Source organism: Sarcophilus harrisii, chromosome 2, assembly GCF_902635505.1.
Source record: "Sarcophilus harrisii chromosome 2, mSarHar1.11, whole genome shotgun sequence".
NCBI lineage: Eukaryota > Metazoa > Chordata > Mammalia > Dasyuromorphia > Dasyuridae > Sarcophilus > Sarcophilus harrisii.
In genome coordinates this window covers 493,948,301-493,960,872 of record NC_045427.1, presented here as the reverse complement: position 1 = coordinate 493,960,872, position 12,572 = coordinate 493,948,301, and the positions used below count along the sequence as shown (strand labels likewise).

Here is a 12,572-nt window from a genome sequence, read left to right as displayed (position 1 = left end):
TTTATTCAGTAGAGCTTTACATGTTTATCCCAGTAGATTCTCACAACAACCTTATGAGATCAGTGTTATCTCCATTTTACAAATGAGGAAACTGAGGCTTTGAAAGAATAATTGACTTCTCCAGGGGATTTGAATGAGAAAGTATTTCTATTCAGATCTTTCTTATTCCAAGTCCAGTACTCTTGATGAAGTGCAAATGATGAAGTTAGTGGTAGTGAAGAGGTGTGAGAATTGAGGTGGGGGAATCCCCTTTGGTAGGTGCAGGTCTAATGCAAATAGCAAACTTGAAATCTGTGTGGCAAAAGGGATTTAGTGTTCACTAAGAAGAAAGCTTTTTTAGTGGTCAAAACTCCTGATTAGGAATTTGGCAAAGGTGGGTTAAACAGACCCCTGGTTATATTGGTAAATGTTGGCCTGGGGCTGGGAGCTGGGCTAAAAAATAGAGGACTATCGGACAGAAATCTCCAATTGAATAAAATCACTTAACTGGGAGTTGCAAGGCTTTTCTCAGAGTCTGAGAACTCCTCAAAGGGGGTACAGTTTTGGGGGTCCCCCAAAAGATAGTGATTGACCAAGATCTCCCATTGAATGAAACCACTTAATTTGGGAAGGACTTGTTTGGGAAAGGTATGCTTTTCCCAGGATTTGAGAGTCTCCCCAAAAGATCTGTTTATGTCATCCTTCCTTGGGTCTCTTTCAGAGGAGAGTTTGGACAGTTTCAGAGTTCACCCCATCACTCTATCCACCGCACCATCCAGCTACTTCTATATTAACATATTTGATCAGAGTTCATCATTCCTTCAATGGGGACAAGGCTTCCAGCACCACTGAAAAGCAAAAAAAAAAAAAAATTCCCCAAATATTTTTGAGTTGATGTTTTATGGGCTGATGTAGACTTTCAAAACAAAGATTTATTTGGATTTCTTTTTCTGATGGTTTCAGTAGATGAAAAAGTGGATTTCACCACCAAAAATTATCTTTTCTAATCTGTAGTACAGTAGTCTTTATACTGCATTGTACAGTTCTCAAAGACCCTCTGAATACCTCCGTTTCCTCTTGAGGGGCTCCCAGTGGCCCTGCCCTCTTTCTACAGCCCTGTAACCCTGAAGAGACTAGCTGATTTTTTATTTGCCAGGCAATTGGGGTTTAAGTGCTAGTAAATATTGTGTCTGGGGATGGATTTGAAATCAGGCCCTTCTGAATCTAGGGGTGGTGCTCTATCCACTGCACTATCTGATTGTCTTGACTGGCTGGTTTAATGGGAAGCACAACAGTACCGGGAGAGTAGGAGAACCTTCCAAAATGTGACAGTTATTATAGTATCTCTAAAAACCATAGAAGTATGCTTCTTAAGAAGTACAACTTTTTAGAACTAAAGCAATGAAATAGGCGTATGGCAGAAAATCTAGCATTCAATCTGACAGAATTAATTAAAGTTGGGAAAATCAACTCAGTCCAGTTTCATCTGGTCAAGTTCACCCATTCCGAGTCAGCAAGACCAGCTAGACTGACAGTCAATCAGGCATTTATTAAAGCACCTATGTGCCAGGCCCAGTGCTAGGTGATAGGACTACAAGGACAAAGAATGAAACATTCCCTACTCTCAAAGAGTTTCTTTACAAAATAAAACTATATCAAAAGTATTGCCTGTCCCAAATAATTCATTCAGTAGATACTTTACCTCTAACAAAATCCTGAGAAAACATCAGGGAAAGATGACCCTCCACCCAACCAGTTTTGCAGTGTTTTGCATTATAAAGATTCTTTCCAGGTCACCTCAGGCTATCAGCTTATTCTCAGAGGCAAAGAGACTTGATTATTTTTGTCAGGGCAGACAAAATTTTCCCAACAACTGCAAAAGAATAATTCAACTCCTTAACTACACAACCTACTTTGAAGAAAAAATAAAATGGATTAAAAGTGAAAGATGAAAAGGAGAGAGGAACAGAAGGATGAAAAATGAGTCTTGAATAGGAGGGAGCAGGAAGTAGGGAGACACAACTTAGACTTTTCTACCTAAATTTAAGCCAACCTCAAGGCCTGCCTGCTATTTAAGACTTCTGTTACTTGATCAGGCTACTTAATTTCCAAGCTACAGCGGCCCTTTCATTAAAGTGAAGCAATTAGAAAAGGACCTAATTAAGAATCCAACTCCTTCGTTAAGATTGTAAGCTCCTTGAGGAAAGGGACTATGTTTTGTCTCTTTTTCTATCTTCAGCCCTTAGCACGGTGCCCGGCACATAGTAGGTCACATAGTAGGCGCTTTATAAAACTTAAAGATTTTTCCGGTGAGGAAACACTTCCTAAGGTTCTACACTAATTTTGCAAATAGATTTTATTTGACTTCACATTCTCTCATCCTAAATTCAACGCTCGTTCTTTCGGGCATGGGACCCGATTTCCTACTCCGCAAAACGAGCCAGAATCATCAGGCTGAAGCCTACGAAAAGACACGACGCGATGATACTGCCAGTAACTGTGTGCTAAGAGGCGGCGGGCAGCCCCTTTTTATAGCGCGCCTGAAAGAGGGCGTGGCCAGGGCCCCGGAGGGCGGAGCCTGCGTGGGGCGGCGGGATTTCCCGCCTTGGGTGTAGGCGGCTCGAGCTGCCCCTCTTGCCTTGGTGGGCCTTCTTCGGGCCCGGTGTTGTTGGAAGGGCGTGGCGGGGCGGGAGGCTCTCTGTTTTCCCACTTTACCCTCCCTACGCGGGTTCCTGGAGGACAGTTCCGGTCCGGCCCGGGGGTCCCTTGGAGGGCGCGGGAGGGACTCGGGGCAGCCACCGCCTTCCCTAGCCGACCCCTTTCGTCGCCTCAGCGGCGCGGCCGCAGGAGTTTGCTTTTGAGGTGTGTTTGAAAGCGTTTGGGGGAGGGAGAAAAGTGGTCCATAAGACTGTGGCAGGCCTCTAGTGAGAGGTCAATCCTGTCATTCTCCTGCCTCCAGGACGGGGGCTGGGTTCCCCGAGGAAAGTGGTGGATGGGGGTGGGGAATCAGCGAGGCGGGAGCGGAACGGAACAGAACGGTTTTCCCTCGGCTTGGCGCGCGCCGTACTCTCTGACGTTGGGCCGATCGCGCGCCCCCGAGCAGAGCGTACTCCAGCTCGCGGTGGAGCTGCGCGCTCCCAGGGGCTCCCCCGCCCTCCCGGCCCGGCGCGGCGGGAGCTGCGCGCGCACGGCACAAGCTCGGGGCCGCGCGCGCGCGCGCGCGCCCCAGGCGGGACCGGCTGCCCGCAGCCTTCGCTGGCGTGAGTCCCGGCGCCTCTCTAGTCTCTGTCTGAGCGGAAGGAAGGGAGAGACGGCACGCTCCCCGCGCATTTTGATTCTTCTTGCGGGGGCCCTGTCAGGGTCACCTCTTGTGAAATAGCTGTGAAAGCCACTTGACTTTGCGTGCATCGTGCAAAGGCAGCGCTAAGGATTTGAAAGACGCCCTTGGCCTCCGAAGCAGCGTTTAACTTGTTTTGTTCTGCAGGTGCACGGCCTTATAGCCGGGGCCGGAGGCCACGTGAACCATTCCCCATAGCTTTGCAGAGTTAAGCCAGGTAAAGCAAAGATGGCGCCCCGCCCCAAACATTAGTCCAGTCAGGTGGACCGCGGGGGAAGGAGGAGCGTTTGGCTCAGTCCTTATTTCAGAGGTCCAAGCTGACCCGCAAAGCCCATGCAGAGTTGGCGCCTTGTCATCCAGCATTAAAAGCCTCCTCTGAGCCTGCAGGTGACCCTGGGTTCTTGTAGCTTCCCAGGTCAATCTGCAGAGGTCTAGAGCTTAGACTTGACAGCAAACTATATGTGGGTGCGGTCAGTCTAGCAAAGTTAAGTCAATGAAAGAAATTAACATTTTTTCAAGGGAGTTTTCAAAATCTCAGTCCTTGGAGTAATTAATTTAGTTTTTTGTTTTTGTTTTTGTTTTTTTGCTTTTGGCTGAGGCAATTGGGCTTAAGCGACTTGCCCAGGGTCACACAGCTAGGAAGTGTTAAGTATCTGAGGCCGGATTTGAACTCAGGTCCTCCTGGTACTCTATCCACTGCACCATCAAGCTGCCCTGGATTAGTCTAATATTAACCATTACATTTAACAAGAAAAATTACCATTTGCAAATTAGTTATTAATAATTGTGGCTTTTATCCAAAGGGCTTCATGAATAATTAACTAAAAGAATAATTATCCTAGGTAGAAAAATTATGAAACAGATTAGTATTTCTCTTCAGTTTACATACAGAATAAAAAGTAAAGCTACAAATTAAATCCTAACATCTCTACTCTTCATTTAGGTCTTCTAGGCTATCCTACAAAACAAATGAATGGCTATTTTTATATAACTATTAAATACCAAGTGAAGCAAACTCTTTGGGAACACCAAGTAGTACTAAATCATGATAACCTTTTGAAGGTTCATTTGTCACTGGGTATTGGTGAGCTAAATACATTTAATTTTTTTTTTTTTTTTAACAAAAGAAGGGGGAGAGATCAAAGAAATGGAAAATAACTGTCAAGGAAGAAAATCCCAAGTTTCCAGTCCAAGCTCTGCCTATCTTAACTGTGTCTGGTGGTGATGTAATTGTTAGCCTTGCGCTTGATGTTCTGTCAAAGTGCTGACAGCTCATGTCTGAGCAGCATTAACTATACCTTTTTGTTACTGTGGACGCGCTGACCCTACTGCCAGTCTTGTTTTGCTCTTTCCTCCAGGTACTTTTTACTAATGCTGTTATGTGAAAACCAGTCGTTATTTTTTGAGTTTGGAATGATTTGTCACTTCAGAGGACAACTCTAGAGTTAATGATCAGAAAGTACACCTACAGTTCTCAGGATGAAAGGAATGGCTAGAGGAGCAGAAAAAGATTTTTGGAATTTGAGATTTAGCCAAGCTATTAGACTAGAAAAAGAAGCAGACTTTAATGGTTCCTTCCACCCTCCCCCCATTTCACTCATAACTGGGAAGGGGCAATTCAGTTTTAACTTAAACTGAATGGGGGGGGGAAACACTACTTATTCAGACTTTAATGAGAATACGGAAAACTTCCTTGGAGAGGATATTTTTTTTTTCAGGAAGTGCAAAGTAAGTGGAAAAATTAAAGGACTCACTATGGAAAATGTTATGTCATTTGCTAGTCAGCATATAGAGAAAATTATACAAGAACTTGGTCCCTAATATGCATGAAGCATTCCTTTTCTTCAAAGGTCATTCTTGGTCTTCATCCTATACTTATGGAATGAAATGTATTGAAGTGCCCTTCATTTCATTCCTTTGTTTTCTGTTGCTTTAAACAGGTGGAAGTCCCAGGAAAAAGATGGCATCAGGAGATTATTGCTTACCTGGAGAGGGCATGGAATTACTCCAGCAAGGTAAACCTAATTATTTGCAAAGGGTTATGATTATTCATGGGACATTTTTCTAGTTTCTTGATTTCTGTGCTCATGAAAACTCATCTATCACTGTCATCTATAATAAAAAAAATCTCAGTGTTTATAGTAATTTTAGGGGAAACTAGAATTTGAGAGGGATTAAAAGATATTTCCAGAAGAAATGGTTGAAGCTCTCTTTAGGCAGCTACCTAAGAAGAAGGAGTAGAGCTTGTCCTAAGCTACTCCCTTTGCCACAAGAGGATTCTGAACATGGCCGTGCAAGAAAACTTAGTGCAGTTATTAGCTGAATAGGAATAAAACAAGAGATCTTAGCATAGTGCAGGTATGTGTTCTCTGTGAATATACGAATCTTAAGTATTGAACACTCAGAAAATTAGAATTTCGGTATCTTCTTACATCCTTGCATAATACAGACATAGTATAGCAGAACCACAGTTCTGAGCATCAATATGAATTACTTAAATGTGTTCACCAAGGTGGGGATTTAGTGACTAAACTTTTTTTTTTGTTATTTTAAATTAAAAGGCAACAATTTATTTTTCATCATTTTTAGTTGTGAATACAGTAAAAATTGTCATTTAAAATACTCCAGGAACACCATTTATTCCCATATGAAGAATAATATTGGGTCATGTGATTATCTTTTTGACTGTTATTTTATTTTTAATACTGTGTAATTCTCAATTTCATTTCCATTCTCTGTAAGATCTTTTAACTTTCTTCCTTTGATGATTCATCCTGTAATCCTTTATTAAGCATCCTTTTTTATAGCTTTCTTTTCAATCTCTTTTAACATAAATCATTTTTAGTACCTTGGCACCATCCTAGGAGTATTACCTCAAGTATTAGTTAATATCATTCCAGTAGAATTTTAAAACTTGTTCCCATTTCTAACCCCCCCCCCTTTTTTTTTTTACATTTTATTTATTTATTTATTTATTTTTATTTAATAGCCTTTTATTTACAGGATATATACATGGGTAACTCTACAGCATTAACAATTGCCAAACCTCTCCTTCCAATCCTTCACCTCTTACGCTCCCCCCACCCCCTCCCCTAGATGGCAGGATGACCAGTAGATGTTAAATATATTAAAATATAAATTAGATACACAATAAGTATACCTGACCAAAACCTAACCCCCCTTTTTAAAAAATAGTGAGAATTTCTAAGTGTCTGTCTTATTAAATCAAGTTAGTATGATGTTGGACTGCAGAAGGCAAAGTCATAACTTAACCAATGATGCATATTTTACTTATTTCCCTGGGTTGGATCTACCATTAAGTATGCAGCAAACAGCTGCCACCCTGTAACCTGACTGAAGAAGACCTCTTGCAGAACCCTCATTTTAGCAAGCTCCTGCTAAGTCTCTCTCAGTACATGGATGAGAGTGGTTTAAGCACTACCCTTGCAGAAGAACAAGCTGAGGTAAGGACTGAAGGAGAAGGGATGGAGAAGGAAAAAAATGCCACAATGCCCAAAGGGCATCATCCTAGCATGATCTCTGTTCCTTCAGGCATGGAAGGAGGTCCGACTGCAAAAGACAGCATGGCTAAGGTCAGAGATTCTGCAGAGACTTATACAAGAAATGCTTGTAGACTATTATGTAAAGACACAGGACACAAATCTCACCCCAGAAGATAAGAAGGTATTGTTTGAATTAAGAAAGATGAGGCGAAGTTAGCTCTAAGGAGATACTTTCCAGGGATGTGTGATCAAGCCAAAGCAGAGAGAAAGTAGTTAATGAGATTAATCAGAGAAGACAAGTGGAATATGGAATTTGGGGGGAAGATGGGAGGTTCCAAAAACTTGAAAAGAAAGCCTAAGAGGAGCCATGAGAATTGTCTGAAATGGACAACATGTTCCCAGGATTGAAGAAAGTGTGGAGAACTGGTTTATTTGGATGAATGAGGAAAACTTCTATTTCTTTTTAGTTTCATGAATCCCTTGAACAGACATTACTAGTGACTGAACTGACTCGACTTTTGGATCCAAGCCAAAAGAAAGAGAAGCCACCTTTGCTGGGCCTGGAGAAGTCAGACTTGCTAGAACTGATGCCCCCTTCAGAGGTCAGGTGGGGGTGAGGCTGAAGCTGAAAGTCGAATAAAATACTCTTGTTATACATGTTATTTTATGTGAATTTCCATAGTTTTGATATTACATTCATGTCTCTTTGTTTCTGAATTGGTAGGATTTTGTGAGAATGAGGGAGTGTCTGCAGCCAAAAATTGAGGAACAACTGAAGAAGAAATGTTTCACTCTGCTCTGCTACCATGATCCTAGTTCAGGTGAGCTCTTAATCTCTGCTTCGTCTTCATCATGGTCCCCTCATGTCCCATCACCATCCTTTGGAAAATAAATCGACATGCTCCTTTTGTGAAATCGGGGGCAAAAGTGAAAAAGTTATGGAAAGAGTAGGTGTTTGTTTTACTAGTTTCTTCACTTTATTCTCTGGAATGAAGAATATAGAATTCTTCCAGTTTTTCCTTTATCCAGGTAGGTACAGAGCAGAAAGCATTCTGTCTCCTTCTACATACTCCTTCCTTGGATATTATTTTCCTAGAAGGTTATAGTAAACATAGAAAGGGAAAGTCAAGATCAAAAAGGCCCCCACAGAGGCCTCAAATCCTGAATCTTGAGTTAAAAGATGTAGGAAAGGGAACCTTTGTAAACTGAGTGAGAAGCCACCTGGAAGGAAGAGCTTGTAGAGTTATCTCTAGGACAGGAGAAGAGGTTCCATCACAAAGTGCTCAAAACCCTGGCACCAGAAGAATAGGAGAAGTCATTCTTAGGAATCTTCTTTCTCTGACTTTGTTCTTTTTTCCTTTTCCCCAGATTCTGATAGTGAAACATTGAAAGCAGCAAAGGTATGGCAGCTGGCAGATGTGCTGACAAGTGAGAAGCAGGAAAACCAGAATGCTAAGAAACAGCAGAAGGAACAAACAGTACTACTTGAAAAGCAAAGTTCTACCTATTCTCAGGTGTGTATGTGTGTGTCTGTCTTGTCTGTTTCCTATAACAACTTGTGAAAGTCTTTTCCTTATTTCTACCCCCAGCATGACTTTGGCCTTAATGTGAAGCTTCAGGAGAACATTTCTTATTTCACCTTGCATTTTATTTTTCACTAATTAAGCAATCACTTATTTTATATTCATGGTGCCTCAGGTACTCCTTAGATGTCTTTCACTGCTACAGAGACTTCTTCAGGAACACCGGCTAAAAACACAATCAGAGCTGGATCAGATTAATGCCCAGTACTTGGAGATCAAGTGTAGTGCCATGATTCTGAAGCTAAGGTAAATCTTTAGAACCAAGGTCCTAAAAATTCTAATTCCACATCAGCTTTTTTCTTTCTATTTTTGCCCACCATTGTGCCTAGCAATGTGGTAAGCATTCAATAAGTGTCAGATAATATTATTAGCCTTTGTCTTGCCCAGAGCATTCACCTTCATTAAGTCTTCTGAGTCTTTTCCAAAATGGGTATTTTACCAGGAGCTAAATTTTGTAGGGGTCCAGAGTGAAGCTTTATATGCTATCTCTGCTCATTTCATGCACTGAAACAGGGCAGTTGAGCTATTTAGGTTGTCTGTCCTATTCCTAGATTGGCTGCTGTCATTGATTTTGTTCTGCTTGGTTACTTTCTTTCCATCAGGATGGAGGAGTTACAGATTTTGTCAGACACTTACACAGCTGAGAAGGTAGAAGTTCATCGCCTCATTAGGTGAGTGATAAGAATTTGGCGTGCCATGTTTTCCCTTTTCCATTTGGTGTGTGTTTTCTCAGATACTACATCTCTCCTATTTTTCCTTTTCTTTCTCATCTTAGGGATAGTCTGGAAGGGGCCATTCGCCTACAGGAGCAAGACATGGAGAAATCACGCCAGGTCTTGAGCACTTACGAGGTGCTAGGTGAGGAGTTTGACAAGCTGGTGAAGGAGTATACCCATTTAAAACAGGCAACTGAGAACAAGCGCTGGGCTCTTCAGGAGTTTAATAAGTCTTACCATTGAGTTTTGCAGAAATTAAGAACCTCAGTGGCATACATTGTTCCTGTTCTATTTCTCCTATACAAGTATTGCCTTCTCACTTCTCAAAATGGGGGATGAGACACACCACTCATACAGTAAGAACTCTAATGGATGAGGCATTCTCTTAGTTTCTGTCCTGTCCTTGCCTCCTCCTAGGAACAGATTTGCACATTTCGTGGCCTCTTAAGAAAACCAGTCTTGCCTTTTGCCCAATTGTTCCCTAAATAAAATGATGATATGGTTTCCTGAGCTACTAGTAATTTCTTTTGGGCTAAAATGGAAAAAAGAGGTAGTGCAAAATAGTGAATAAAAAACTAGCTGCCTTTTGAATTTGTACTAATTGGGTTCAAGTCCCAACTTTGACACATACTTGTTATGTAGGTACCCAGTTCTGTTACTATTTCAGTGTCCCAGACAGCTCTCAGAAGACTATAAATTACAAAGTAGTTGCTTATCACCTACATTGGTAGGACTAAATTTCCTTCTGGAAAGTTCCTCATGCTTAAAGTATCATAGGTTTAGAACAATTAAAGAAAATAAAAAGGTGACAGCTTTCAAAAAAAAAAAAGGGGGGGGCGGTACTTGTCCTGTGTTGGTTGAGGAAGATGGTCTGACAGTTGTGGAGAGATTTAAGAGTAGGAAGGAGGAAAAATTAACCTTCCTATGTGAAATCTTGAAGTATTTTATTCTGAAGATTGTATAACTAGGAGTAAAAGCAGATTTTTGCTTTTACGAAACTAAATCATTGAAATGAGTATAGAACTCCTCCCTACCCACCTCCAAGGATTGTAGGAACTATTGCTTAATACGACCATTTCTTTAAGAAACAAAAAAATCTGATCAACTGGTCCTACTGAAAAAGAAGCAACGGTGCAAGCCTTTTTCTAATTTTACTATATGTATTATAAATGGAGTATGCTACTGATTGTGTCTGTAGAGCCAGAACAATAGGTATGGGATAAGATTAACCTCAACAACTGGATCAGACTAGCAAAGGACAAGTACCTAAAGGGAAATGGGCCCTGTTTTTTCGGAGAACCAGAAAACCAGGATAGAGCAGTAAAGAGCACTTTCATTCAGAAGAATACATCAAACCCAAATTACTACCTAGGTAAGGTCAAGTATTGGCTGGCTCCTTATAATAGCGGTGAGAAGTAAATGAAGCTGGAAGGTTTTTAATCAAGATCACAAATATAATATGTTGGGAATTAAAGGCAAAATATCACTATATTACCTGGAAAATTAGAAACCAAAGTCTGGAAATGGAAACTCAAAAATAGATGTTGCTTCTAGGTTTTATAACAGTCATCATTTATGAATCAAGCACTCATTACACATGTATGTTGTGAAGTTACAATAAAAAAAAATAAAAGAGAATTTCTACCTTCTTGGAGTTTGTAATCTATCACTGGGAGACAGAAAAGAAACCTCAGGAGAAAAAAAATCCAAGGACACTTAGAAACAAAGTAAATGGAAAAGTGAAGTCAGATTTTATACATAAATCCTGAGAGAAGGAGGTACTATTGTAATGATCTGAATTTTATAGATTTAGGAAAGGCTTTATAGAGAAAGTAAATTTCTAAATAGAGTTTTGGAGAAGGGAAGAGATAATGACTGATAAAAAAATAGCATTTGTACTTTTGGGTGAATGGGTAGTTGGATATTTGAAGACACAAATGAAAACAAGTCATCAAAAAAAAGCCTTGTTACTTCTATTTAGATGGACGGAAATTCACATCAAAATCCTTTTGCTTCCGACTAGGACAGTCTGGCAAACCAAGATTTAGGGGTATCACAACCTGATTTCCAAAAAGCTTAGGAAAGAAGATGAAATAGCTTCTTTACTAATGGTCTCTGAGACTTGACTAGAGATATGAATCTTATTCCTATGATAATTGCTGAGTTGGCTTAACCATTCTGGAAAACAATTGATATTATGCAAAAAATAAGTTACTAAAATATTCTATATGTTGATTTCAGAGAATCTATTATAAGGACTATATCCCCAGGAAGTTATAAGGCTCTCCCCCTCCTCTGCTTATGTTTAAAGCCAGCATGGTTTTTGATAACAAACCTGACATTTGAGAAATGGCTGAATAGTGGCATATGAATGTGATTGAATAATACGGAGTCATAAAGACAAAAAAATAAGAATTCAGAAAAACAGAGTAGTACAAAGTGATGTCTAGGAAAGAAAGCAGAGTCAAAAGAATGGATGTGCACAATGGCTACAACAATGCAAACTCCCCCCACCCCCAACATTGAAATGAAAGAAAATCTGGTCAGATATGTAAATACTAATTAGCATCACACACAAAGTGAAAGAGCATATCCCTCCATTCTGTTAACCAATAAATTTGGGGATGGGGATGGGGATGGGGTGTGTATTGTATCAAAATATTTCAATCCATTTTTTAAAAATCCTTTTTTGAAGGCAGCTAGATGGTGCAGTGGATGGAGTACTGGCCTGAAGTCAGGAGGATCTGAGTTCAAATCTACCCTCAGACAATACTTCCTTGCTGAATGATCCTGGGCAAATTACTTAACCCCAGTTGCCTCAGGGCGGGGAAAAAAGCCTTATTCCTTTGCCTAAAATTCACTATTAATGGAAACAGTAAGGGTTGGAGACACTAGAGAAAATAAAATTTAGAACCATAGAGCAAAGGATCATCACAGAATTCCTATGTAATTACAATCATTCTTTTCCCCAAGAACAGTTACTTTCTCAATTTCTTATCCCACTTTCCTTAACCCTCTTCAATTTGACTTCCATCCCCAAAGTTCTATTGAAACGAATCCCTAGAAAGTGGCCTTTTCTGAAGGACCCTTGATTTCCTTGGCCTCTATTGCACTGACCTCAAAAAAACAAAGGAGCTTAACTAGAGGATCTCGGGTCCCACCAGCTACAAATCCTGTGATCCTTTGGCCACCTATCATCAAACCTCTTCACATTTGTTTTCTGAGGCTTTGACCTCCGATCTTTTATTACTTGGACCATTTCCTCTGTTTTCTGGCTCAGCTTTTTCCTTGCCCCTCAAATGTAGTTGTTTCCTAATGTTCTGTTCTCAGCACTTTCCTCTCTCCCTTGGCAATCTTATTGCCACCTGTATGCAGATAACTCAAATTTATCTAGCCTCTTTCCTGAATTCTAACTCTGAATTTTTAACTTCTTGTTGGACATTTTTCTACTTGT

General features: G+C 40.6%; 2 protein-coding genes across 3 annotated transcripts in view; both read left to right on the top strand.

Moving 5' to 3' along the window:
• AJUBA (ajuba LIM protein) overlaps positions 1-5,331 on the top strand; it is a 43,211-nt gene extending 37,880 nt beyond the window's left edge. The window contains exon 9 of the transcript XR_004232347.1: positions 5,257-5,331. The gene's annotated coding sequence lies outside the window, so the exon portion shown is untranslated. The remainder of the gene's footprint in view (positions 1-5,256) is intronic.
• Positions 2,562-10,766, top strand: HAUS4 (HAUS augmin like complex subunit 4). Of its 2 annotated transcripts, none has more exons than XM_003755832.4 (10): positions 2,562-2,841; positions 5,257-5,331; positions 6,638-6,780; positions 6,869-7,000; positions 7,287-7,421; positions 7,544-7,640; positions 8,188-8,333; positions 8,518-8,648; positions 9,005-9,073; positions 9,178-10,766. In XM_003755832.4, exons 2-10 carry the CDS (start codon positions 5,277-5,279, stop codon positions 9,359-9,361), a joined length of 1,092 nt encoding a protein of 363 aa, XP_003755880.1. In that variant the 5' UTR covers positions 2,562-2,841; positions 5,257-5,276; the 3' UTR covers positions 9,362-10,766. The 2 variants fall into 2 exon arrangements, with proteins under 2 accessions (XP_003755880.1, XP_012400257.1); XM_012544803.3 differs by lacking the exon at positions 2,562-2,841 and adding an exon at positions 3,264-3,533.
• The last annotated feature ends 1,806 nt before the right edge of the window (positions 10,767-12,572 follow it).

What these genes read in the sequence shown, in the direction of transcription:
- HAUS4 (XM_003755832.4), top strand. Translation starts at nt 5,277, where the DNA reads ATGGCATCAGGAGATTATTGCTTACCTGGAGAGGGCATGGAATTACTC. An exon ending in CATGGAATTACTCCAGCAAG is followed by an intron (nt 5,332 to 6,637) that starts GTAAACCTAATT and finishes TCTACCATTAAG; the next exon opens with TATGCAGCAAACAGCTGCCA. An exon ending in GAAGTTCATCGCCTCATTAG is followed by an intron (nt 9,074 to 9,177) that starts GTGAGTGATAAG and finishes TTCTCATCTTAG; the next exon opens with GGATAGTCTGGAAGGGGCCA.